Source organism: Falco rusticolus, chromosome 20 (assembly GCF_015220075.1).
Source record: "Falco rusticolus isolate bFalRus1 chromosome 20, bFalRus1.pri, whole genome shotgun sequence".
Lineage (NCBI taxonomy): Eukaryota > Metazoa > Chordata > Aves > Falconiformes > Falconidae > Falco > Falco rusticolus.
The window spans coordinates 832,887-858,425 of record NC_051206.1 but is presented as its reverse complement, the minus strand read 5'-3'; the positions used below and the strand labels follow the sequence as shown (position 1 = coordinate 858,425).

Here is a 25,539-nt window from a genome sequence, read left to right as displayed (position 1 = left end):
GCTCGGCGCGCCCCTCCCCCGGCAGGAACTGCAGGCCTGAGTGAAACCCAGCGCAATCTCCCCTTTCACGCACATCCGTCACCCCTGAGCTTCCCGCGCGCGGGGCTTTCCCGATCGCCAAGGGCTGCGCCCCACCCCCCGCCCCGGCGATTTGCGCTCGCCCATCATGGCGCCGGCGGGCGCACATCCGGGTACACCTGGGCGGAACCAGGCTGGGGTTAAACCCCGCCCCCGCACGCATCCTCCGCCGCTGATTGGGCGGCGGCGGTGCCGCTCTGCGCTCCCCCGCCCCCTGGCGGCAGTGGTAGTGGCGGCGGCGGCGGCGGAGCGCGGCGGCCGCGGGAGCGGGGCCGCTATGAGCGAGCTGCGGCAGCGGCTCGGCCGGGAGCCCGGCGGGGCGCGGGAGGCCGAGGAGAAGGTGGGGTGAGGGCCGGGGGGCGGGGGGCTGGCTGCGCGGCCCGTGGGGGCGCGGGGGGACCCGCCTCCTCCTCCTCCTCCTCCTCCTCCTCCTCCTCAGCGGGCCCGCCGCGTCTTGGCCCGCACCGCGGTGTGTGGGGGTGGGGGTGTGTGTGTGAGGGGGGGTCCCCGGCAGCCCCAAAGCGGCCCCCGGCGGGCAGAGCCCGGCCCCGGGGGGAGCAGCTGTCCGTGGCCGGACACCCGGGCCCGCTGGTGGGAGCGCGATATGGGCGCCTCAGGTGGTGGGGGTCGCAGGCCCCGCCGGTTCCCTCAGGAGGGACTTGGGCATCTCCCACCTCACCCCCGAGCGCCCCGCCGGTGGTTTATCGGGGTTTAACGGTTTTTCTGAAGAAGAGCCGCGAAAGGAAAACCTGGCCGGTGCCTCCCGTAACGTCTGTGCTGTTCCGTTCCCAGCCCAGCCCGGTGGATGCTCCGTGCTTGGCGGTCGCTTCGCCGTCGCCTTTGGCATCTTTACTCCTGTGCCTCCCCAAAGAGTGAAGGACTGGGAGGAATAAGCAGCCAAGAAAAACTTTATAAACAATGTTCGCAGGGTCGCAGAGAGCAGAAGCTGGAGGGTGAAGTGGCCCGTGGCCGCGCTGGTGTGTAACACGCGTGTCTTGGGGGTGACCCTGTGCTCTGCGTTTGCCCTTCATGGCATCGTACTCGTGTGTCCCGGGGTAATGCGTGAAGTACGCGACTCAGAAGAGCACGAAATCATCAGGCAAAACTGTCTTTTGCGATTTAAGTGTCGTGTTCCGTGCTGGTTTCGATGCCGGTTTAACACCCGCTAGGAGCTGCGTGGTCGGGTTGGAGGAAGCTTTGTTGTTCTGATGTGATTAGAGAGGGATCTGGGGCAGAAAGCGCTGGCAGCGCCGAGAGCGGGCTACCTTGATGTGGGTCTGAAGTTTCTGCCTTTTTCATAGTTTGCGTGAAGCTGCATAAATCTGACAGCAGATTTACTGACCTCTACTAAGAGAGCGGTAAGATGGCTCCTGTTCTGTTGTTGTTTTGCACAGGGCACAGCTGTTACTCTCTACGTAAATACGTTTGTCTCAGCTGGAATTTAATTTGCAGCAGAAAATCTTCAGGGACATTTATATTCCAGAACTTTGGGAGTTGGAAGGCGTCCCTCAGCAGCCTGGAAGGACTAGCCCTCCTTGACCAATGTGCAAACAAACTCCCTCGGCCAAGCTGTGATCTTGCTACTTGTGTTGTGTTCCTAAAGAAGGTCAGAGGGCCGCTATTTTGAGTGCAATTTTCTTATCTCCAGGCAAATAAGCTTTTTACATATAATGAGCCTTCTGAAGGGCTGCTCTAATACTACCTTTGAGTCAGTGACTGGAAGTGTTCATCCTAGAGAGAGAGAACATTTGTGTCATACTGCTCATCCCAAAGCAGCTCAAATGAATTGTGAGAGAGAAAAAAAAAAAAAAAAAAAAAAAAGAAAAGATGTTTCCAAGTTCCCAAGCAGTGTAGAACAGCTCCTCTGAGGTCCTGAACCTGATGTCTCTGACCAATACGAAGCAGTTCCAGGAGGCAGAGAATTTCCCCAAACTGTTAAAATCAAGCCTGGTAGGAGGTTACCTGGTAACAGTAATCCTGCTATTAGTGAAACCCTACAGTGTCATGCTTTCTGTGGCAGCAGACCTCAGCAGCAGATTTTTCTTTCCTCCTGAGACCAAACTGTTGTGTTTTTAGCGCTCAGGAAACGCCTGGCAGAGCCTGGGAATCACATCAGCATAAAGCCAACGCAGCGGAATTGCTCATGCATGTCTTATTTATCGGTGGTCTTAGCTTGCCCAGTGCGTTGCCTGTAGGTATTGCTGTTGAGAGGGGAGATTCCCATTTCTGCTTTGTCATTCAGTTAGCCTTGCCAGGAAAAATAATTTAGCAGCACATATTGTGATCTCCAGAAAGCTTTGTGTCTTCTGAAAAGAGCGCTCGGAGTATTAAAAGAAATGAGTTAAAATGAGATGTCAACATCGAGGCTGGTCTTAAGATCGGACCTGGGAAGTTGTATTGTGGAATTGTTCCTTTTGCTGTTTTGATAACGGAAAGAGAGAGGCTGGTTTCACTTTCTGCTCCTCTAACCCTCGCACAGTGTCGTGGCTTTGGTGTTTTCCTCCCCCCAGCACACGGCAGTGCTTACAGCTGAAACTGTGCTGCTTCAGTTGAGACTGTCGTGCCAGAACATTTTAAAATCGATTTCTGTTAAAACTGTTGTGCAACACAATCTTCGTCTCAAAGGGAAACAAGGCAACATCTGTTTACTCTGATCAGTGAATGCCCCCTGATCGCTCCAGTGAAAAAAAACAGGGAAACTTGCCCTGATGTTCTTCGTGCTTGGTACCCATTTTCTTAGCCCAGAGGACTTCAGTGCTGTTAACTGTTGCTGTTAGTGTTTAGATACCTGAGATTAGATGCTTGGAACAAGTTCCAGTTTCTTGTTACCTTACAGATCCCGTTCTCCCTTGGTCTTTGTAGACTTGTTCCTTTGCTTTGTAGATATTCACTATCTAAAACCAGAGGGCAATGCTTTCTCTCCTGTGTTGCATCCCATTAAGTCGTGTTTTCTCTTCCTGCTTCCAAAGAGAACAGGAAAAGTGCAAAAGGAAATTGTTTCATGATGCCTGCAGAGCTCTGGAACACTTCTGCTGGTGTAATGGGATCTTAAGGTGGTTTCTCAGCAGTGGTTTGTACTTTGTGCGACTCGACAGCGAGGACAGCGGGGTTTTTTCTTTTCCGTCCTTTTGCTAGGACGTTGCACTAGTAGTTGTCTGAAATCAGAGGGAGCTCAGACATCCCGTGGCCTAGTCCCAGGGAAGGGGAGGAGGGCAGCTTTATTTAGAGGCTGGATTATCAGGACTGCAGATCACACCCCTGCATCACTTGTGGCTTTGTTTGCCAACCCCTTTCTCACTGGCGCTCAGTGTCTTTCTGGAAAATACTGTCCCTTTTAAGAGAGGTGGCAGCTGCAAGAGCAAATGGAAGCGGTCCCTGCCGCTGCTGTGCCTGGCAGACCTTTTTGTGCAAGCCCATGCAGGTGGATTTTACCACTGTGCAGTGTTTGGCACCTTGTTGCACCCACAGCAGCTGATTTCCTACGGGAGGAAGGGTGACGGTGATCACAGGAGCATTGCTTCGCTGATACAAGGCCTGGAAGAGCAGATGTGAAGTGTGCGAGGGTGCAGTGTTTCCATACTTAAGGAGGATCCTGCAGTGAGTTTGCTACCCCCGTGATGAGGGCTGCTCTTCTTTCCAGCCCGGTTTTGCGGTGGACTGATGATGTGACTTTTTATCTGGCCACATCTGTATCGCGTGGTACAAAAAGTGAAAGGCCCTGGCTTCCAAGCCTCATGATTTCTTGTGCTTCCAGGCATTTTGCAAGACTTCCCTAGCAATCTGAAGTGCTCTGAAGATGTTGAGCTAAGTAAGTGTTTGAACACTCATGCTGACAGCTGCCCCTTAGGTCTGCTTGGGAGGGGGAAGGGTAGGTGTGTGCGGCTGCCATGTGTGTGCTGGAAAGGACACGGCAGCTCCGAGTTTGGTGCTCAGCTTAGGAGAGGGCGCAGGACGTAAAGGAATAACAGCGCAGGCACTCTGAAGGTTTAGGCAGTTTCAAATCCTGTTACTTCCCAGGTCACAGGAGAGCTCCTAGGAGCTGGGAGTTGGTGGTAACAAGACGAGGTTCTTGTAGCACCAAAACCAATAAAGCACCGCAGTAATGTCTCTCTTCATCTTCATCCACGATTAAGAGAGGCAGAAGTACAAGTCCGCTTCCAGCCCCATGCCAAAGGCTTATTTTTTTAATAGCTCTTAATATTATTTTAGGCTTGATACCAAGCGTCGGTTTGCTTGGCTTCTGCTGAAGCATGAGCCTCATTTATTTTTGATAGATGCTGGCAATCTCGGGTCCGATGTGCGGATACGTTTCAGCCTTCCTTGCTGTTTGGTGCTCGGCTTCGTGCGTGCCTGCCAACAGGAGCGCACCGTTAGCTGTACTCTTAGTTGTGGCAACGAGAAGTTGGACTGACCGCGTTTCTAATGGAGCTCATTACAACCGGCTGTTGGATTTAATACCTTCGCCAGGTTCTGGCCTGCCCTGCAGCTGATGAAAGAGCTGCAGGCTGCTCATCGTTTCCTTGGGATGGCGTTTGACTTGCCCGCTGCTCCTCTTTGCAAAATGTGTGGGGTCTCCATTGAACTGCCCGTTTCCCTTGCTCGTTTCTGGTGATGCTGGAAAAGTTTGATCCTGGGAAGATTTTTGTCATGTTAAGGGTTGGATGACTCTGCCTCGGGCTGTGAGGAGGTCCTTTCCTTCCCACTCTGCATGGAGCTGTGTGCAGCACTCGTGCATGGCAGAGCAAGCACGGAGCCTCTCGATGCTGAGGTTAAGCCCCCCAGGTGCACGCTGCTTTCCCGTTCCTCAGCCCTTTGGGTGGGTGAGAGCTGGCATCTGTTTCCTATCCTTATTTAATGCCTGGATTTATTTCTGTCTGGTCCGGAGGGCTACACAAGAGAATGTCTCTCTTGGCAGTATCTGCAAGTCGCTGTTCCCTCCAGGCAGATGGCTGACCTGGTTTCTGAAGTGTTCCTGCTGGGATCTTAGTGGATCTAGGAGCTTCTTACCGAGCTCCCTCTTGCTGCTCCAGCAGTCTGTCCTCACTCCCGATACTCTCTCATTGCTGTGTACCGTGAGGTCAGTGTAGGGCAGCGTGTTGGAGGGAGGCCGTGGCATGTCCGCAGCTCCCGATGGATACTTGTGCCGTCTTTGACCCCCCCCCCGTTGCACGTTGAGGTCGGGGCTCTTGCTCAGCGCTCAGACGAGCTGATTTATACACGGTGTCTCTGCTTGCAGTTCCGAAGCCGCGTGCTGGCGGTGATGTGATGGGGGGGATTCCCATGGATCGAGGGGTGTTTGGTGCTGAGCAGCAGGAAGTCGTGATGAGGTGTTTGCGTTTCTCTTCCCAGCACAGAGAAAAACCGAGGACTGATTTCATTGTCAACCATGTGACACACATTAGGTGGCAAGAAAACCATTTTATCCCCCTGCCTGCTTTTAATGAGCAGTGATGTGCACCAGGTGTAGACTACCCTGGGAGATAAAACCCTTAGGAAGCCAACCTCGGTGAAGATGCAGTGTTTCCAAGCAGATCTGTACTTCCTTTCTGAAGGAAAAGGATACCGCCACTTGTCTTTGTATTGGCCAGGACACATCTGCAGGAATTTGGGACAGAAATGATGACACTGTCAGTGGCTCTGTTGTTTTCCCCGAAAATGTGGTCTGTGTTAGCATGTGTCCCTCCTGGTGATCTGCTTCACTTGAGTTTTCTCTGAACCCTGGTTTCCAGGATTATAAAGGACCATGAAGATTTGCAGATTTCTCTTTAGAACAAGTTGTGTGGTAGTCTGTAGGTTTGCGATAGCTGGGACTTCAGAAAGCTGCCAGTTTGGGTTCATCGGTGTAACATCCAAGCATACTGGCCCAAGTCCTGCATGGCACCTTTCCTTGATTAGTTCCAATTAGTTTCCTTGATAAATCCAACGAGATTGACTGGTAAAGAAGCTTGTGGTACCACCTTATAGTCAGAAAGTTAAATAGACTGGTGAGATTTTTTTTTTTCCGATTAGGTTTTGGAAAAATACGTGTAACACGAGCAGAACCGAGGGTCAGAAGCCATTGGCCTCAACGTGATGCAAGCTGTCGTTTTGGGGGACAAAAATAGACTTTTCCTGCACTAACCTTCCAATGCAAATAGTGTACCCGTTGCTGCCGAGCTGTTTGCTCTCCCTCTCGTTTCTCACAGCTCTTCCAAATAACAACAGCTCGAAATGTCTGCGCAGAATCGTGCTGGGGCAGCCTCTTCCAGACAGCAGTTCCAAGAGGCTCTCGGGAGCGTTGCTTTCTTGTTTCCGTACGTGTTTCTTTGTCTCCACAGGGACAGCACGGTGTGCCGGTTCGGTAGGTGCCACGAGAGCAGGGGAATGCCGGTTAGATCCCGGAGAACCCAGCACTGGAGGCGATCACCAAAACATCTCCATCACGTGTTTCGGAGGGGGAGGCAGGTTGCTTTCTTTGCAGTAGGAAATCTTGGGGGAATGCCAGAACCAGCAACCTGTTTTTGTGCTCTTTGTGTACAATAGCTTCTTGAAAGCACTTGGAGCCTGATGCGTTTACCTCCGTGGTTTCCTGGCATAAACAGACCCCGGAGTGGGTGCTGTGTTGGGGGCCGGGCAGAGGATGAACTTGTGCCGAGTGAGTCACAGGGCTATGTGATTTCGCGTGAATCATAGTTGCTGACACTGAGATCAGGCTCTTGTATCAGGCTGTTGTTCTGCTAAATGCAAACAATGCATACCTCCGAGCACATCCCGCCGGCGAGCTGAGCTTGCTTGTGTTGAAAACGTGGGAACGTGAGATGGCAATGGGGAGTTTTCGTAGCTATTTCAGCCGCTGTGTAAACGTTTATGCTGTTGGTGATGTTACCTGCTAACGGTCTCTGTTTTCAGGCATGCCCTAATTTCTGGTCGTGCTTTCAACTGGAATAATTTTTTGGGGATAGGGAAGGGAGTCCCATGTCATCAATGAAACGTGAGCTTTGTTGGTTTTTTGGAGACAACAAATCAAGCAGCCACCACTAGATGCCAGCTTGGTGGGATATCCTGATGGGGGCACGCGAGAAACTTGGATTGAATTGCCCTGTAGACAACTTCACAGCCCAAGAAGCACTTTCCTCTAGACCAGCACCAGGACATGTGTGGTGCCGTTTTGTGCCCACTTGCCAAAAAACAGTGCTTTTTGGGGACCTTAGTACAAATCAAGCCTGGACGCTTGTTTGCTTCTTCTAGTGTTAATGCTCTCCAGACTTCTCCCTTGTTTCACCCTTCTGACCTTGTGAACCTCTAAAAGAGAATATCCTCAAATTAGGGAGTAACAGGATGATTTTTTTGCCTTGGTGTCACCTTGGTGGGTCTGTCTGAGGTGGGTCGGGCTGTGGCACAGCAGCTGTGGGAGGTGGGTGGGGGGAGAGGGGGATGGAGACGGCTCTTTTCCCGGACATAGGGAGTAAAACCACTTTTGAAAAACATTGAGATTTTCATAACTGAAGCCGCTGGGTTTGCATCCATTAGACTAATTATATTGGCCTTGATCCTGCAAATGTGCTCAGAGGTGAGAATAGCAGAGGCTTTAGTACAGTTGGTCCCTGTTGTTCAGCTGTCAGTTTTATTGCCTGAAAAAGCAACTATATTTTTCTCTGTAGCGGTGTATTAGCATTTTCCGTCACAGCTTTTTGTTAATATCTGGCAGGAAGTCTAAATAAAACGGCGCCTTGCTTCAAGAAAGGTGCATAAATAATGGGATTTCTTGAACTGATTTAATCTACCAGCATTGAATACTTAACTGTATTTCTGTATTGGGCAGAAAAATTTTGGCAGGGAGATAGCTAGCTTGTTTCTATGACAACTGAGATCATGTCATGGATACTTGGGCCGAAAAACCGAACGCTCACAGCTTCGGCTGCGAGAAAGCCTTTAAAATGTGAGCATTTCTTACTGCATGCTTGCAGGAGTTAAGTTGTTTCTTGTTTCTCCTTATATCTTTCTTTAGGGTGATAAAATATTTGTTCACAGATGTTGCTTAGATCTACTGCTGTCACAAACCTAACAAGCAAGTAGGTATCTGGCTTTTTTCCTCTGCTCTGGTTCACCAGTCAGGAGGAACAGCCCTCGCAGAGATGTGTTGGTTTTACTCTTTCTTCTTATCGTGCCTTTAGTAGAAGTGAATGAGTTAGGAGAAAATGTGCATTGCTATCTTGATTTTATTCCTTCATTACATATTCCCTTGATTCTTTAAGAAGCCTTCGATACCGAGGTGATGCATTGAAGAAGGAGTGTTGGGCTTGCCTATGGTGCTGGACAGGCAGATTTGCACAAAAAAGAGCTCTTCAATGTAATAACTGCATGTTGGTAACAGAAGCCAGTAAATCTACTGCATCTGATTGTATTTTAATAGGCTTAATGCTTAGCCTGTGAAAGAAACGGAGAAATAAAGCGAGAATCCAAGGTAAGTGGAGGGAAAGTTTGCTTTGCTTGCCCTTTTTTTTTTTTTAAAAAAAAAAATTTAAACAAAACCTAAGGGGTTTTAATTGTTTCCCGGCTCCACATCATGTACATAGATTGCCAGCATCCTGGCACAGGCTTGCACTGAGTGCTCTGCCCTCCTCCTGCCTGGGAGGAGAGAGGCACAGGGAATATCAACAACTGAACTAACAGGAAAAACTGGTGATGGAGAGGTGTGGTAAGAGAATATGGAATAAATACAGCCGGAGGCAGCTATGTCCTGGTGCAGGAGCACTGGTGGGAAGTGGTGGGATTGCTGGAAGGTGGTGGGGCTGCGTTTTCATTTGGTTCAGCGAGGACGTGGTGCTGTGTTAGTTGCTACCTCGAAGTCATAGTTGGTTCAGGCATGATGAGATGATGTCTGTGTGGATCAGCCTGTGGCTAAATATCTTCTTTGATTTTAGGAAGAATCTAAACAACAACAAAAAAAAGACAGAAAAAAGGGTCTGTGGAAGGCTAAAGGAGAGAATACGTTCCAGTGGCTGGGAAGGGGATGAGTCACGATTTCTGGGTTAACTTGCTGCAAGTCTGAGTCTCTCCAGGCTTTTGTTTCAAGGGCAGAAGTATGAGAAAATAGCACGGCAGAGGCATCAGAAGCCTGGTGTTTCTTAGGGGAGCAGCAGAACTGGTGACAGAATGCCATCTATTAGACCCAGTTTCCCTGAAATGCTGGTTGTACTGGCATTGCAGGACACAGTTTGCACCTGCCCCTTGCAGTCACAAACTCCTTGCAGCAGCACTGACTCCGTAATGCGCTTACATTTTCACTGGCCATAGCCCTCGAGCATCACTCACCGTTGGCTGTGCCACTTTGCACTCTCTGCTCGCTGCTGCAAGCGGCTTTGCGGGAAGCGTTGCTGTCTGCTGGTTATCCTTCGGGGACAGGGATCTGTCTGGCTCGGTTGGAGGACTGGTGAGATAGCAGCGGGAATGTGCGGGAGGGTGTTGCCAAGGCAATGCCACAGCTGGATTAAGTAGCCCAGACCAGGGTGCATCACGCTCAGGCTTAAACAAGTAATTTAGCATCCCTCTCAGCTGCTTAAACGGGTGATTTGTAGGCTGGTGGTTGCAATTTGCATAAAGGGTATAAAAATAGTGTCAATTACTGAGTCCTTTCCATAGCCTATATCTGGCACAATGTCCTATATAATCTCAACCCTAGGTTTCAGAGAGAGATGAGTAGGGAGAAGAGCTCATTCCTGATGCTGCTCAGTTATTTTCAAAGTGAGGATGTTAAAATGTATGCTGGCCCTCACTTTAACTGGTGATTTTTTTCCATTGGGGAAAATGTTTTCTTCCACCTCCCATCAGGCTTAAATTGAGCAAGCAAGACGTGGCAGGAATGAGTCCTACATTTAATGTTGAACCCTAACGACATCCCTTGATCTCGACAAACCTCTTGATTGCCGTCTTTGTACCCTCTGGGAATAACATGGCAATGTTTGTTGGAGCTGTGGGTATTGCATGTCCGTTGCACAACCTCTCCTATTCCCACTGCTGAGGATGAAGTGGGGAGCAGCGGGATGCTTGCGCCGTTGGGCTGCTGCTCTTGGAGACCAAAACACTTTGCAGCGTGCGGTTTGGTTTGGCGTTGCGCTAAAGTCAGTGGGTCAGGTAACCGATGATACGGTTTTACATCAATTTAGCTCCAGCGTCAGTGTCTTGCAATTAGTGCAAGCAATCATCGGCTGGGCTATGGCAGCGATCGGGACTGTCCATCCCAGCAGCTGTTAGATTAGCGCGGTTGCGACATCACATTTCTCTGTCTCTTGAGCTATGCAGTTGCTTTCATCCTTGCGTTCTTGGCCAGGAGCAGAAGGGAGGAGGGCATCTGTGCTCTTTCCCTTTCTTTTGGTCTCTGAGCATTTTGCAAAACTTCTGATCCTCTGGGCTACAGGCAAGGAATAATTTGCCTGCTTTGCAATTAGCCTCGCAATGTTAGCGCTTTGGGGAATACGATGCTGGGATGCTGGCTTGGATCTGCTTCCTCGTTTCAATGCTTTTATCGCGTGGCTGGCGAGCCTGGGGCTTGCCTGAGATGATGGGTACTTGGGCTGCATTAGGAACCTGCTGAAGGTTTTGGGGTTTAGCCTGTACAGACGATGGCGGTTGCCCCAAGTGGCAAAGCACTTCCTTGCCCATTTGATGTGAATCAGTCACATTAATTTTTCTTTTTTAGAATGAAATGTCCAACAAGAGAAGCAAAGCTCCTGTTTCCTAAATGTAATCTAGAAGATCAGAAGGAGAAACTGAGTTTGGTCAGGCTGGAGCTGAAGCTTTTCGCTGTTATTTATATTGCTCACAGGGGAATTGTGCAGAAAGTCTTTTTTCCTGGAGAAAGCATAGAGAAATCACTGCAGTGGGAAACACAGACTGTAGCTTCAAACAGTGCACTGCTTTCCCCAAACCTGCTCAAGAGCAGGGCCCCGGACCTGTGTGTCTGGCTGGCACTAAATCCCTCTGAAGTCCGAGGGAGAAGTGGATACTACAGGTCGGTTAAAAAAAACAGTTTTAAAAAAAAACAAACGACAAAAAGAAGCCTGGGGGAGGTGTTTATATTTTGCTTTCCTCTTCCTTCCCAGTCGATGGGAATGGAAAGAAGGGAGTGTGGGGCAAGGTGAGGGATGGGTGACACAGGGTGCGATGGCCGCTCTTCCCGGAAGCAATCTCTGACAGCAGTGTTTTATTTTTAGCTGCCTCCACCTGACGATGTTTCGCTGTCCTCGCCTCTTTTAAGAACCTGGCTTGCAGCCATTTATATATTACAGCTTGGAGAGTAATTAGCTCTTCCTGCTTTAACTAAGGGAGCTGCTCAAGTCTTACTGCTCTAGTGAACTACAAATACGCCTCGATTTGGTTACACCAAACCAGTGCCGGTGGGTGCTTGTTTTGGTGGGGGTCCCCCTGCTCCGAGCGTGGGGCAGCGCTGCCTGGGAGCCCACAGGGATGAAGTCGCTTTGTTTGCAGAGCTCCCAGCGTTTATCAGCTTGGCTCCCTCCTTGCCTTTCCTGCAAACACACTCTTCTTTTCTGGGAGTTTTAAAATAGCCCATGGTCAGAGGCCAAACACATGGGCTCTGCCGTGCCCGATGCCTGAGCGCTCCACAGAGGGTGGCGTTTTCCTTCCTTGCTTCAAGGACTGATGAGCGGGATGAAGCTCTGCCGCTGAAATGAAGGGCAAAATGTGGAAGTTTGGATTCATCCTGTATTCAGGAGCTGGACTGGAGGAAAAATTGCCACTGGGGAAGAAGGTATGGGGCTGCCTGGGAGCCAGGAGGTGGTTTGTAATCCTTTTTCCACCACTGGCCTGTTGCAGAACCTTTGGTAACCTCCTGCCTCGCCTGTATTTATTTGGCCCCTAAATACAGGACTTTGCTCTGAGCTAAGTGCCGGAGCAGTGCAAGGGGCGGGGAGGGCACGTGGATTTCTCTCCAGTACATCAAGTTTCTTCTGTGGCCAGAGAGGATGGTTGGGCCTGAGCGATAAGCCTTGCTCTTCCTCTTCGGCTATTTGAGGATGGGCTCAGTGTTATTTTTAGTGCCTGCATGTAAAGTCAGCACTTAAAAAGTCTGTCTGGAAGCTTTGAACCTGTCTGCTTGGAGGCCTTTCTTTCTAATTTGGGCAGTGTTGCATACTTGGAGATCTGCCTGGGGATTGGGAGACCTTGTAAAAATTCCTGTTAACAAGTCTGTGTCCCTTAAGCACATGCTGCACTTGGAGATGCTTATTCATCAACGGCGAGGCATCCTGAACTGTTTGGAGGGAACAGATCCTTTTCTGTGGTGCTGCTGAGACTGATGGACAGTAAAACCCATCACATGTGTCACCTAAACCACTTGATGTTGGTTCTCATGGGTATAACCCCATGTAATACCCAGAATATTTTATTTTCCTCTTTCTCTCGTGCAGAAGCAGAGCGGTGGTACGTGTTACAGCTGGGGGCTGGTCTGAGTTGCTTCGAAGAGCGCCAGCACTGGGTCTAGTAAAGCTCTTTGTCTCTAACTTGCAGGAGTCGGAGTCTGAGAACAAGCTGGATGGAGAGACGGCGTCAGACAGTGAAAGCAAATCCGAATTCGGAGGATCGCCCGCAGTGCCGACATCAGATGACACCCCAGAGGTCCTGAACAGAGCTCTCTCCAACCTGTCCTCAAGGTAGCACTCACTGCGTGGTGTTCTCACTGCCGCCGGGGCCCCCGCGCCTTCACTGCGGCCTTCCTAGCCACAGCTGGCCTTCCTAGCCACAGCTGGCCTTCCTAGCCACAGCTGGCCTTCCTAGCCACAGCAGCGTGGCATGGGGGCTGCTGGAACCTGAATAAGCTGCTCTCGGAAGCGCTGCGCTCTCCCTCCCTGGCGTGCAGGCAGGAAGGCGCCCCTGAGGCGACAGGAAAGATGACGACAGCGATGCTGGGACAGCGATGCTGGGGCGGAGAGCAGAGTGATGCTGGGACGGAGAGCAGAGCGCAGCAGCTCAGGGCTGTGTGCGTGGGAGAGGACTGGTGGCAGAGGAGTGCTGTGGGAGGGCCGCCTCCAAGCGTGCTTGGTCTTGGCAGGTGAAAAGAGGCCTGGGTGGGACAGGACGGTGTTGCGTTTAGCTTTGACAGCACTCTGAGCTTCAAAGATTTCAACTGTGGCGGTTTTTAACCGCTAGGGTGACCTACTTCTTCAGGAATGCATGAGAAAAGCATGCTGATAAGGGCAAGATTTAAGCACATACTGGGAATGTTCTCTACCGACTGCTTGGGGGGGAAAGCATCTTATTTATATCATGAGAAAGTGTCTCTCCTGGGTGTGCTGTGAGCATGGGAGAGGCTCAAGGCAGGATCTGTTGGAGAGCAGCGAGGGTACAGCACCCCAGGGCCTATGTCCTGCGTGCAGAGGGTGCAGAGAGGGCTACGGTGCCCATTTTGTTTGAACTTAGCATGTGGCTTGTCTGTGGTGTGGGAAACCTGTAGCAGAACAGAAACACGCTCTCCTGTCCCATTCCAGTGCCCGTGGAGGTGCTCTGCACCTGGCTAATGCTTTCTGCATTTAGGGAGGTTCACAGCTGGGAAGACTGAGCTGAACTGTAGCCTTGCAACTGCTGCAACCAGGCCTTCGTCAGTGGATCACGGGCTCTCTGCAGCGCTGAAGGGACACTCGGGGTTTCCAGGGCTCAGGTTCCTTCCTGTGATGTGCAGAGAGCAGGGCTGTCCCGCTTCCTTGCTTTGTTTTGACTTTCTCTTAACGTCTTTCCTTCTCTGTGGCCTAGATGGAAGAACTGGTGGGTAAGAGGCATCCTCACGCTGGCAATGATTACCTTCTTCTTCATCATCATCTACTTGGGACCCATGGTCTTAATGACAATAGTAAGTGCTCCAGAGAGATGCCCTGCCAGTCACAGTGAACGGGGGGAAGGTTGCTGGGACCATCGCCGGGGTGGGCAGCTCAGAGCCTCATAGTTGAGAGGTCCTCGCTCAGCTTGCTGGATTCCTCTCTCCGTGGAGGAAACCTGGAAGGAATCTGTGACTGCCTGCCCTGGGGGTCAGCATTTGGCTGCAACTGAAACGAATAACAAGGGGTTGTTAGAAACCTCCTGCAGAGGAAAGGGGAGAGAAGAACAATATGGTGAGCTTCCCATGTTGGAGTAGGAGACTCCTGCCAGCCTGATAGCGACTGCTGAGGTGCCTTTTGCTCTGCACACACGTGTTTTTTATCTCCTTGAGGAGAGAGATGTTTAACCAACATGTATTACAGCTTCTGGATGTCTTTTTTTGTGCAGGTGATGTGTGTCCAGATCAAATGTTTCCACGAGATTATCACTATTGGCTATAACGTGTACCACTCGTATGACCTACCCTGGTTCAGGACGCTCAGCTGGTGAGTAGGGGGGCTGCTCCCCTCCCCAGGCTTGTGTGCAGCAGTTACACTTCATCTCATTGCAGACAGGCAGCAAGAGGATCTGGCTACCTCCAAACCAGAGATGCTGCGATTGCTGCGTGTTGACAAGCGTCGTGTGTTAGCAACTCTTGTGAGGGAAAAGCCCCCACTGATAGATCAGTATCTTGAAAGAGCCCGTATTGGTGAAGTTTGTCCTGTTGTTAGTGAAGTGCAGAGATTTGAATCCCATGATCCGTGCAAGGGACAGCATTGACAGGATGACAGGAGTCATCACATAGAGATGGGACATGGTTGCTTGGGTGGGGTGGGAGTTTTTAGGTGGTTGTGAAGCAGGGCTGGACGTTGGGACGGGGGCTGGGGAGGGGGCAGGAGCAACGCTTTCAGGAAGCGCAGAGCAGGTGCGTTTGGGATGGCCAAGGTGGCCAGTTGAAGAGTGCCGCCTAAAGGCAGAAGGTCTTTGTGCACCACAAGGCCAAAATCAAACCCCAGCTGCGGGAGCCGAGTGATACAGCCACTAGTTTAAATGAAGGTGACATTTCTAAACGGGGGGAAATGAAGTTCTGGCTGTCACTTGAAGAAAGCCTGTTCGCAGTGTACCAGAGGAATGTAAAGACCTTAGGGATCAGTCGCTTTCTGTGTTTCCTTGGAAGCCTTTTAGGGTTCCCGCTAACGAGCATCTGCATCCTTCACAGGTACTTCCTGCTCTGCGTAAACTACTTTTTCTACGGTGAGACTGTGACAGATTATTTCTTCACCCTGGTTCAGAGAGAGGAGCCCCTGCGAATTCTCAGCAAATACCACCGCTTCATTTCTTTTGCCCTATACTTGACAGGTAGAGACCGCATTTTCCGTTGGTTAATCGTGTCTGGGCTGGAAGAAATCTCCTTGAACTACTCATCCTGGGTATTGTGTCCAGTGTAGCAACTGCAGCAAGTTATCTGTGCTCTTTGGTGATGCTGTAACTTGGCTGCATGGTTAGAGTAGTGATGGCAAATCTTGCATAAGGCTCTGTAGAAAAAACCTCTGTGAGCTGTGTGGAACAGCGAGGCTTGATTGTTCATCTCTCCAAGTGTTGCTTGTAGGCAGTGGTGTTTTGTGACTTCCAAAATAGTGAGTTTTCCCACTCTGCATTGCTGCTTTACTCAAGCGAAATCCTCAGGAGCTGTGCAATGTTGTTGTAAAAAAGCATTTCTTGCTGTTGAAGATACAATCCCACCGTTTACTTTTCTTCTTTCTCACCAGGTTTCTGCATGTTTGTCTTGAGTCTGGTGAAGAAACACTATCGCCTCCAGTTCTACATGGTAAGGTTAAAGGCAGGGCCGGGCTGCCCCAGCTGGAGGCAGAAGAAGGAATAATGTAGGCTGCTTGAAAATGTGTGTAGGACTGTGTGCCAGTAGATGCTTCTGTGCTGGTTGTGCATTGTAATGCTGCCTGGAAGAAGAGTTACCGTGAGCAGACTGTATTTTTTAGGAAGCTGGCTCTGACTGAATTTCCCTGCAGACACATGTTCTCTTCTCTCCGCACTTGTGGATGCGATTAAACTTTCTGCAAGCTGCGAGGACGGCACAAGGCGACTTGACTCTTGTACTGAGGGTAGATTGCCCCCAGGATTAGTCGGTTGTGTCCTTTTCTCAGACATCAGTAAGGTGTTGCTTGTGTTTGACCCATCGATGCAGCTAGTTTTACTTTCAATATATTGGGTCTGTAGGGATATGGCTCGGGTACCTGACTGTTCTCTGCTCTTCTTATGCAGTCAGAAGGCTGGGTGAGAGGTGTGGGATAGGGGGAGGCTAAAGAGCATTGGTCCAGCAGAAGTCTTCCCACTGAAGGTCACCTCTGGGCTTGAGCTGAAGAACATGCCCGTAAATTCCTACGGGCGACTGTTCCCTGCTGTTTGTGACTCTTGATGTTTGTCATAGTGAAGGTGCATGCTAGAAACACGCGTGTGCATGAGCTGGCCTCTCTCTGAGAGGTAGCTAACAGCACCCGATTCCTGCCAGCGATGCGTACGGGCAGTGTCTCTGGGCAGGCTGGACTGCATGCTGTCTTCTCTTCCAGTTTGGATGGACCCACGTGACGTTGCTCATTGTTGTTACCCAGTCGCACCTCATTATTCACAACCTGTTTGAAGGAATGATATGGTGAGTTGCTGCGTGTTCTGAGTTCCCTTGATTTCTGCAGCCTGAAATGAATGACCGTGTTTTGAGTTAAAACTTCTTTTAAAAAAAAGAAAGGGCCAAGGAGAAAGGTGCCTCCTGTGAGGGACCAACCTGTTCAGCATAGAAAGCAAAATATTGAGTGACACCTCAGTGCTTAGATCTTACTTTGTGCTACTCGAGCAGTATAGAGAGTTGTAAAGAAGCGTTTGACAGTTGCTGTGGGGTGCAGGGACTTTTCAGGCAGCATCAGGCCTGTGTAAATGCTTTATACCCACCTATGTATATGTGGGCATATATGCTCTTTATACCCACATCTAGCAACTGGATGGAAAGTGCTGCTTGCCCTTGATTTGGGGCAGTGCTGCCAGCATCATGTTAAAAGCAGCACTGTGAAAGGAAGGAGGCTGCAGCCTGCCACCTTACTCCAGCTGCTGTGCAGAAGCCCCTTTGGTCTTCCCAAAAACCAGCAGGGCTGGGAACTAATTGTGGCTGATTTAAGAGCGTGTTCATCTGCGTGTCGCAACCAGCCCAGGGTACTTAGGGAGCTGCCTGCTTACAGCAAAAATGCAACTTCACGGGGGGGAAAGGGGGTGACTATGTAACAGCCTGTCTTTTGTGGCAAAAGAAAATGTGCTTAAAACAGGCCGTTTAGTCCAGAGCACTAGAGTAACCCCCCAGATCTCCCCAGGAGCTCCCTGCTTGCTCCTTGCCTTGCACTGGAGGGGGAGACGATGTGATGGCACTGCAAAGCACCTTATGAAGCAACCACTCGTTTAGTTAAATCTTGGAGTTGTCTGATCTTGGCATTTTGCAATGGTTTGATTCTTTGCCCATCTAGGTTCATCGTCCCAATTTCCTGTGTGATCTGCAATGACATCATGGCGTACATGTTCGGGTTCTTCTTTGGCCGCACGCCACTCATCAAGGTTGGTAACACTTGGGTGGATGAAGCACACGCTTTGGCTTCTTTGGGTCTGAGTCTGTGTTCCCTCATCTCCAGATTTGTTGCTTGTTATGGATCTGAAGCAAGCCTCCAGATTAAACTTGGTGTGCATCCCAGCCTTTGAGGCTGTAAAATTAAATTGTGGAATCGTGGAATCAATGAGAGTGAAAAGGACCTGTAAGGTCATCGCGTCCAACCATGAACAAACAAACCATCACAGACTGAGGTGTCAGTGTCAGCTTCTGACCAAACTCTTATTTGTTGGTGGTTGGCACCAACTTGCGTTTGCCTCAGCAATTTGCGAGTGAGGAAGGGCTGCGTAGGTGTGCGGCAGTGTACGGTTTGTAATTACCCCCCTCTCTCTCTGGCAGCTCTCCCCAAAGAAGACCTGGGAGGGTTTTATTGGAGGATTTTTTGCCACCGTTTTGTTTGGATTGCTGGTAAGTAGCAATCATGGTGCTTACTTCATTGGTCTTTTCCCTTTGTAGGGTGACGGTATTTTGTCTAAAAGATGCAGTCAAGCTTTAAGCTCTCCCAGCTCTTGTCAAAGACTTCACATTTTCCTGACTGACCAGGATCTGAACTGGTCCATGGCTGCGTGCAGATACTGCAGCTGGAGCAGAGTACTGGAGGAAGTTTTGAGTCCCTGTTACACCCTGTGATGTGTTCGTGACAATAACTATCCTTGAAATTTTCTCTCGGCTCCTGCTGGATGAATGCTGCGCCTCGTTCTGAGGGCTGCGTGGGGAATTGAGTGCTTTTGGAGTATTCATACCTGGTTTTCTGATGACCTCTGTGTCTGCCCGTTTCTGTCCTCTCAGCCAAGTGGTGCAGCCTGTCTCAGCCCGTGCGTATGGGGCTGTGATCACTGCTTGCTGAACAGATGCACTCACTGAATGAAAACGCTTACTTTGCCTTTAGCCAATTACTGCTTCTCAGGAGAGTAATCTCCTTAATGAAGCTGGGAGTGTGGCTCCCTCCTCACCTTGCCTCCTTGAGTGGCCTTTTCCCTTGAGAATGTCTCTGCCACATTGCTCAGGGAAATATTAATCCTGTTTTCTCTTGCTGCATCTCTTTTTCTCTCTCCTTGAAGCTGTCCTACGTGATGTCTGGGTACCGGTGCTTCACCTGTCCGGTGGAGTTCAACAATGACACCAACAGCTTCACAGTGGACTGTGAGCCGTCCGAGCTGTTCCAGCTGCAGGAATACAACATCCCCTTGGTGCTGCAGTCTGTGGTGGGCTGGGTAGGACTCTCTGTGTTTGTTGGATCTTATTTATTGGGGTAGGAACACGAAGAAGAGAGATCAGGGCTTTATTTTTATCGTCTTCAAAGGAACAGGACAAGCCAGAAAAATGGGGAATTTAATGGTGCTCCGTGTTGGTGGACGGCCCAAAGGAATTGTCCCAGGTCTGGTGGGACATGAACCCACTTGAAAACGAACTGACTTAAAGCCTGGGGAGCAGAGAAAGAGGGGCAAGCAGTGGACAGTGCTATTCTTGTTGAAAATCCCTCTCTGACATGTTTTTCTTTCTGCAGAAGACAGTCCGGATGTACCCCTTCCAAATCCACAGCATCGCACTGTCTACTTTTGCCTCCCTCATCGGGCCGTTCGGAGGCTTCTTTGCTAGTGGATTTAAGAGAGCCTTCAAAATCAAGGTGAGGATGGTGAAGGTCATTTACGTTTCACAAATGGTTGCTCCCGCTCTCAGCAGACCCTGTGCTCCCAGGAGTGGCAGGCTGGGTGCTTTGGGAAGGGAGGTTTGTTTCGTCACAGATAAAACGCTGGAGCAGGATCTAGGTTTTTTGACTGAATGGGGAGAGGCCTCAAAACTTCAGTTGTGATATTCTAAACCCCGCTTTGGTGCAGAACTTGAGGTAGAGGAAGAAAGACCCAATCAGGAAATTTTGTAATCTGAGGCTTCCCTTGATGTCTTGCGGGCTGGTTTTACGTATAAACGGTCTGTGTTCAGTTAAAATGCCTTGAAAGGCAAGACAGCATTGCAGGAGATAAACATTAACCTTCCTTGACCTTTGAGTGACAGATCCGAGTTAAGCCTTGATGTCCCTGAGGCACTGGTAGCCTGCATAAAGGAGAAACTTTTAAAACCAGGGAAAGATTAAACAAAAATGTCTTCTTGGTCTGACTTCTGCCTTCTGGGAATAATTAGGGCAAGGGTGTGAGTGTCACGTGTAGAGGTACCTAAGCAAGTGCAGGTGATGGGCATTTGAAACTGCTCAATGCAATCCCTTGTGCTCCACACAGGACTTTGCCAACACAATCCCAGGGCATGGAGGTATCATGGACCGCTTTGACTGTCAGTACCTGATGGCTACCTTTGTTAACGTGTACATCGCGAGCTTTATCAGGTACGTATTGCTTGGCGGTGAAGTCTGGGGGCCCTGTCGAACTCAAGCGATGTACAGGCTTGTAATGAGAGACAGTTGTTACCCCCGTTAGATTAACAGCTAAAAATACAAGACAAAGAGAGAGGAAATGGAGGCTTTGAAGAAGGGAAACATCTTTTAGCTGGGTCATGCAGAGCTGGAAACACAACCCTCATTTCCCAAGGTCTCTTATCCCACTCCCTCTAAAACTCCTCCATGTCCCTTCTGCATCCCTGTGAATGTTGAGCAGGGTTTCCAGAGTTGAAAAAGGAGAAAAAAAATCTGATTTTGTAGCATTAACAATTATTCTGTAGCCAGGCATGGAAGAAGGCGTGTAGGTGCATAAAAGATGTACCGAAGGAGTTGAGGAACTGTCTTTATGTGGCTACTTTGATTTTTGAGGGGGAGCATCTGCTGATAATGGAAGATGTATAGCCCTCTTGAAACAGATTGGGTTGGGTTTGGGTTTTATTTACAATTCGGCATCCTGTGTCTTTTGAATCCATTTCTGCATCTCAAATGGAGTTAAGCTCCTTGGGTAGAACTGGGAGTAACGGCCATGTTGCCCGTTCCTTCACAAGTCTGTTATTTTGATGAAATTGCCTTTTGAGTTGTGAGATCGTTGCGATTTAGCAGTGTCCCTCATGGATAATGATGCTTTTGTGTTTCAGAGGTCCTAACCCAAGCAAACTGATCCAGCAGTTCTTAACCTTGCGGCCGGACCAACAGCTCCACATTTTCAACACACTAAAAGCACACCTTGTTGACAAGGGTATGTTAGGTAGTTTGGAGGATGCATAGACAGACGGGCAATTGGAACAGGACTGAAAACAGACAAGCCTCCTCGAGGAAATTCCTGGCTTGCCTGCTTTAAGACAATAACAAGGCCTCATTTCACTGTAACTTTTCTTCCTTTCTTGGTAAATGTTTGCATTTGTGGGGTTTTTTTAATAATAGCTTTGGTTCAAATGAGCAAATCTTGGGTTTGTAGCTGAAAAGGAGTTAAGGCTCGGAAGGACAGTTGGGTGAAGTAGGAGGGTACAGGTGTCCTCGTGGTCTGTTCTTAACCTTTGATGCATGTGGGCAGAGCTGAACCTTTCCTGGGAGCGTGTTGCTGCAGGGAACACACCGAGCGTTGTCTGTGCAGCCACCTCTGCGCGTGGAAGCCAGCAGGGAAGGTGAAGCCCTGCGGCTCCCCTGGCCGCTGTGCCAGGCTGCGTTCAGGGTGGCGGCTCTGGGGACCATCATTTTTCCCGGTGGGAACTGTGAATGCAATGTTAATTTTCCCAGAAAGCCCCGTTTATGCCTGTGTGTGGTCTCCTTGCAGACTGTGTGAGGAGCACAAGGCTCCGTAAATTGGAAGAGGATCTTGTACCAGTCCAGCCACATTTCCTCTGCCCAGCCAGGCACATGCATCTATTTTCACTTGCTGTTTTTTTGCAGTGCCTCTCACATTCCCATTCCCCCCTTATGGCTGAGATTTTTGCTAATAAGATTTTTATACCAATTATACCAGAAATAGACTGGGGACAAGGAGTCAAGAAACTGGCAGTTGCTTGTGGGAGTGTGGGAGGTTCAGATTGCTGCAAAACTGAATCAAGCAAATAGGTTTTAAAGAACATCGGAGTTTCATTGAGTAATTCCTGCCAAGTAAGAACAACCCTTTAAATAAGCTGGTTCATTTTCCCCCCCATCAAATAACCTTTAAGAAACACTGAACCACACTTTTTCATTTCTAGATGGTTGGAAACCCCACACTGGGATAATTTAATCAATTTGGGGAGCAGTTTCCTACCTGTTTGGGGGGGGGGGGGGGGCGGTTTCTGAAGTTTGCTGGCTGGTGCTGTCAGCTGGGTATTTCATTTTTCTTTCAGGGATCATGTCTATCACCTGTTTGTTACTTGAGTTCTAGATGTCATGCTGCTGAATTTATCGTGGTCTGTGTTGCATTTCAGTCTGGATTCATTGACCTGCAGGCTTCTGTCCTGCTTCGCTTACTAAATCTTGTCAAAAATAGTTTGTACTTAATAGTTGCAAGTTTTATTGAAGTACTTTCCTTTATTTTGTCATACTTTTTTATTATTTAAAAATGAGACCCCTAAAGATTGTAAAACTTTTTTTAGTGATCAGATAGTGAAAATATCCCCAGTTTACACCTTATGCAATGTTCCCAAACACAAGGTGACTCTCATTTTACTTATTTCTATAGTTTGTGCATGGGAGAGAGAAACTTTACCTTATTTTAACCTGGGGAACGAGTGACAGGGAAAGATAACACAGAAGTACATTGCTGTTCTCGAACAGCTGCTGACCGAAACCACCCTTGCTATACAGACACATGTACATGCTGCAAGCTAGCTAAGCATCGACAGAAAATAAACCACCTGAAAATAGCTGTAGTTCATATTCTGATTCTGCCATTGCTTTAATTTACCCTGAGTAAGTGAGAAAGCGCGCGCGCGTGTATTACATTAACAGCTACCAACTTCTCTCTTACCTTTCTGTAGGACTCGGTGTGGTAAGCTCTGCTTCTGGTAAGCTCTGCTTCATCTTCTTAAACAGGAACCGCAGGGCAGAAGCTTGTGCCCATTGTACTGCAAAAAGAGGTGTTGGATCGAAAGCACAGATTGCAGAGGAGAAGGGTCTGTTCCCACAAGTATTTCAGCATGGTGTGGGCAAAGTTGCTGGCTTCTGGCAGGAGTCAGGGCTGCTCCAATGGAGCCAGTTCAGCATGGCCTGTGGTTAGTGCCAGTGGTGTGTATAGTGGCTTTCCTGGACTAGTCGCAGAGGCTGTGCCCTTCCAGCTTGAATTAGGCAGGGATTTATTGTCTGGCAACCTAGAGGATACTGGTCCAAGCCCTTAATTTGAAAACTGGAGGGGAAACTTAAGGTGCTTCCATCTTGCTTTGCCCAGGGAGAAATATTTGGTCTGCTTTCCATGACAGTTTGGCTGAGTTTAGCTAAGCAAAGTGAGGGCACCTGCAAGGAGTATCTGGGCTGGGAATAGGTGTGGAAGTGACAGGGTTTTGTGTAGTCCCTGAAAAGCAGTTTGCCCTGTGGGGTCAGACAGGCTGGTGCTTTTCTGGATTCTCCCTGCCCGTTGCCAGCATTTGCCAAAATCCCTTGTATAGTGCACTGTCGGGTCGTGTCAGTCAGCAGAAGAAGCTCTAGTGTTGATGAGAATTTTTTCATATGGGTCTTTAGCCTCCCCCTTATCTTGCTTTAAACCTTTTGTACCTCTTTAGTTGTAATTAGCGGGGCAAAAACTGAACATGAAGCCTTTTCTGCGTGCTTTTGAAGTAGCACTTGGGCTTTTTGGGGGGTGCAGTGCTGGATGCGGACACTGGAGGGCAAAGCAAGTGCGTTTAGTGGCTTCCCAGGGCTGGGAGAGGAGCAGCAGCAGCAACAGCAACAGTGCGTGTGGGCGGCTTTCCCGAGGGCTTGCAGCTTTATCCTCGCTTCCTTCCCAGCGGTGCGGTAAAAGGGTGGGCTTCCAAGCCTGTTTTGATCCTCAAGGGTAAAGCTACATGGAAAGGGTTTAGCATCCTGCGCTGAAGTTCAGTAAACTGAACGGGAGCAGTGCATCCATTTGTGAAATGGAGGAGGGAGATGGGGGTGGTTACGATTATTTGCAAGCCGGACAGCTGAACTTGGTGAGAAATGCTGGTGAGCACTGGATCACAGCCTCCGTCAGGCTGAGAGCTGTGGCTGGCAAAACCACTTCTGCACCTCTGGTATGAATATATGTGATAGCACTCCTCGGCTCTCAGTGGCAGCGTGCTGTCGGGGGAGCGTTTGATGGGTTTTCCTCATGGGCCCAGCCTGCGAGTGGCTTTTACTTGCTGTAGATATTTCAAGTTAGAGGAAACGAAAAGCTGATGATACCGTCTTTGGCTGTCCCTAAAGGAGTTAACTGTGATGCCCAGGGATGTGTAGCAAGACACATCACACCTCTTTTCATTGCATTAAACCTCGCAGGACCTTGGGCAGGCAGCAGCTCTCACAAGGATTTAGGTTTGGAGTGAGGCAGACGTAGCCCGTGCTGCTGGAGAGGCCAGGCTGCCCTGCCACCAGGGGTGGCTTGCTGAGGCGATGTGGGGATGCTCATGAGAAGTTTCTTCAGCTGCAGGGCTCAGGCTCGGCATTGCACAATAGGTTTTGTTCACAGTGGGCTCCACGACCGGAGTTCTTCCTGCTTGTGGCCAGCAAGAGGGAAATAACTGCGAGAGCAGGCTGGCAGGGGGGGAGGTGCTGCATCAGCTGGCACGTGGGCTTGGGTCGGAAGGGAGGGAAGAGCAGGGTTTGGCCGCTGTGAAGCTTAGGGGGGTACGACTGCTGCCTGGCAGGGGACAGGCTGCTGTGGGAGCCACCTCGTCACGAGCCGGTGCCGTTTCTCCGGTTGGTGTGGACCGAGCGGGATGTGAGTGTATTTGATAAGCAAAGGGATGGCACGTGGCTAGAAAGCTGCTGGCTGTCCTGGTGAGGGGACTGACCATTTGTGACGTTTGTTTGCTGGTGGGTGATTTAGTGATGTGGGGTCAGCCGCTGGTTTGACCCACGGTCTGAGCAGCACGGCTGGGCTCGCTCGGCATAGATGTGCATGATCTGATAGGAATTTGCTTCTCCAAGTCTGGTTGTAGCCCAAATCAGTTTGCAGATCACGTGCATGGCCAGACTGGCCTGCAGCGCTCAGCAAAACATTAAACCCTAGTTTCTGCATACGGTGTCATGCCCTGTGCTGGTCAGCATGTATGATTTAGGTGTTCTTTGGGGTGGGGGCTCAGAAGTCTGCAGATTCTGATCTGAAGGGGCAGCTGTTGCCTGGGGTTTATGGTACCTGTGCGGCTCGTGAAGCTGGAAATCCTGTAGCGTCAGCTAATGCTTGGCACCAGGTTGTGAGGTGCTGGTACCTTATATCCCAGGGTATGTCTCCTGCTTCTGACGTGTGCAGCGAGTTCCCCCAAGCGTCGTTGCCGTGGGATCCTGGCGTCTCTTCCTTCCCTGCCTCCTCTAACCGGCTCTGTATGATAGGAGGGCAAAGCTGAGTGGGAAGCACCTGTATGGCCCATCCGGACCCTCCTGGGGCAGGTGTTTGTCGCAGAAAGCATCATGTGAGAGCTCCTGTGGTTCCTGCCCTCTGTAGCCAGCCCAGGAGTTGCATTTTGTACTACTGTAATCTTTGTGTGCTCCTGTTCTCCAGACCTGATGTGTTTCTACCATCTGCTTTTTGCTCTGTGCATTGTTATTTTGGTTAATGTTTTAGCTACACATGTAGAGTTGCCTTTCTTTGACCGAATGTCCGAATGTGATATATTGTATATTTTAAAGTATTTACCCTATTTATATACTATATGTTACTGTTAAATAAATATAAGTTCCATTATCTGGAGTGGAGTTTTATTCAGTGCTGTCGGCAAGCGGGGGAGATGCTGAAAACCTCCTTTCCACGCTTTGTAGAAGAGATCTGTCTGTTTTAAACTCGGATTCCTCCATTCCTTTCCCCGTAGCTCTCCTTCCTCAGGGATCGTTGGGACAGCAGACCTAGTTATGGCAAAGACAGAGGGGAAGGCTGCAGACTGGCTGAGCACGCAGGCAG

The 25,539-nt window shown here is 49.7% G+C and overlaps 1 protein-coding gene across 3 annotated transcripts; it reads left to right on the top strand.

Annotated features, from left to right (window-relative positions):
• The first annotated feature begins 151 nt into the window (after window positions 1–151).
• Window positions 152–25,326, top strand: CDS2 (CDP-diacylglycerol synthase 2). 3 transcript variants are annotated; one of them, XM_037371382.1, is made up of 13 exons: window positions 152–418; window positions 12,586–12,728; window positions 13,825–13,921; window positions 14,335–14,432; window positions 15,146–15,285; window positions 15,696–15,754; window positions 16,512–16,594; window positions 17,451–17,538; window positions 17,927–17,995; window positions 18,649–18,801; window positions 19,095–19,214; window positions 19,822–19,925; window positions 20,615–25,326. In XM_037371382.1, the coding sequence occupies exons 1-13, from the start codon at window positions 167–169 to the stop codon at window positions 20,742–20,744; spliced, it is 1,536 nt and encodes a 511-aa protein (XP_037227279.1). In that variant the 5' UTR covers window positions 152–166; the 3' UTR covers window positions 20,745–25,326. The 3 variants fall into 3 exon arrangements, with proteins under 3 accessions (XP_037227279.1, XP_037227281.1, XP_037227280.1); XM_037371384.1 differs by lacking the exon at window positions 152–418 and adding an exon at window positions 9,470–9,490; XM_037371383.1 differs by lacking the exon at window positions 152–418 and adding an exon at window positions 11,517–11,827.
• Window positions 25,327–25,539: the final 213 nt, after the last annotated feature.

Coding starts and splice junctions, on each gene's coding strand:
- CDS2 (XM_037371382.1), top strand. CDS start 167: ATGGCGCCGGCGGGCGCACATCCGGGTACACCTGGGCGGAACCAGGCT. Junction 419..12,585: donor CGCGGGAGGCCGAGGAGAAG/GTGGGGTGAGGG, acceptor TCTAACTTGCAG/GAGTCGGAGTCTGAGAACAA. Junction 19,215..19,821: donor AGAGAGCCTTCAAAATCAAG/GTGAGGATGGTG, acceptor TGCTCCACACAG/GACTTTGCCAACACAATCCC.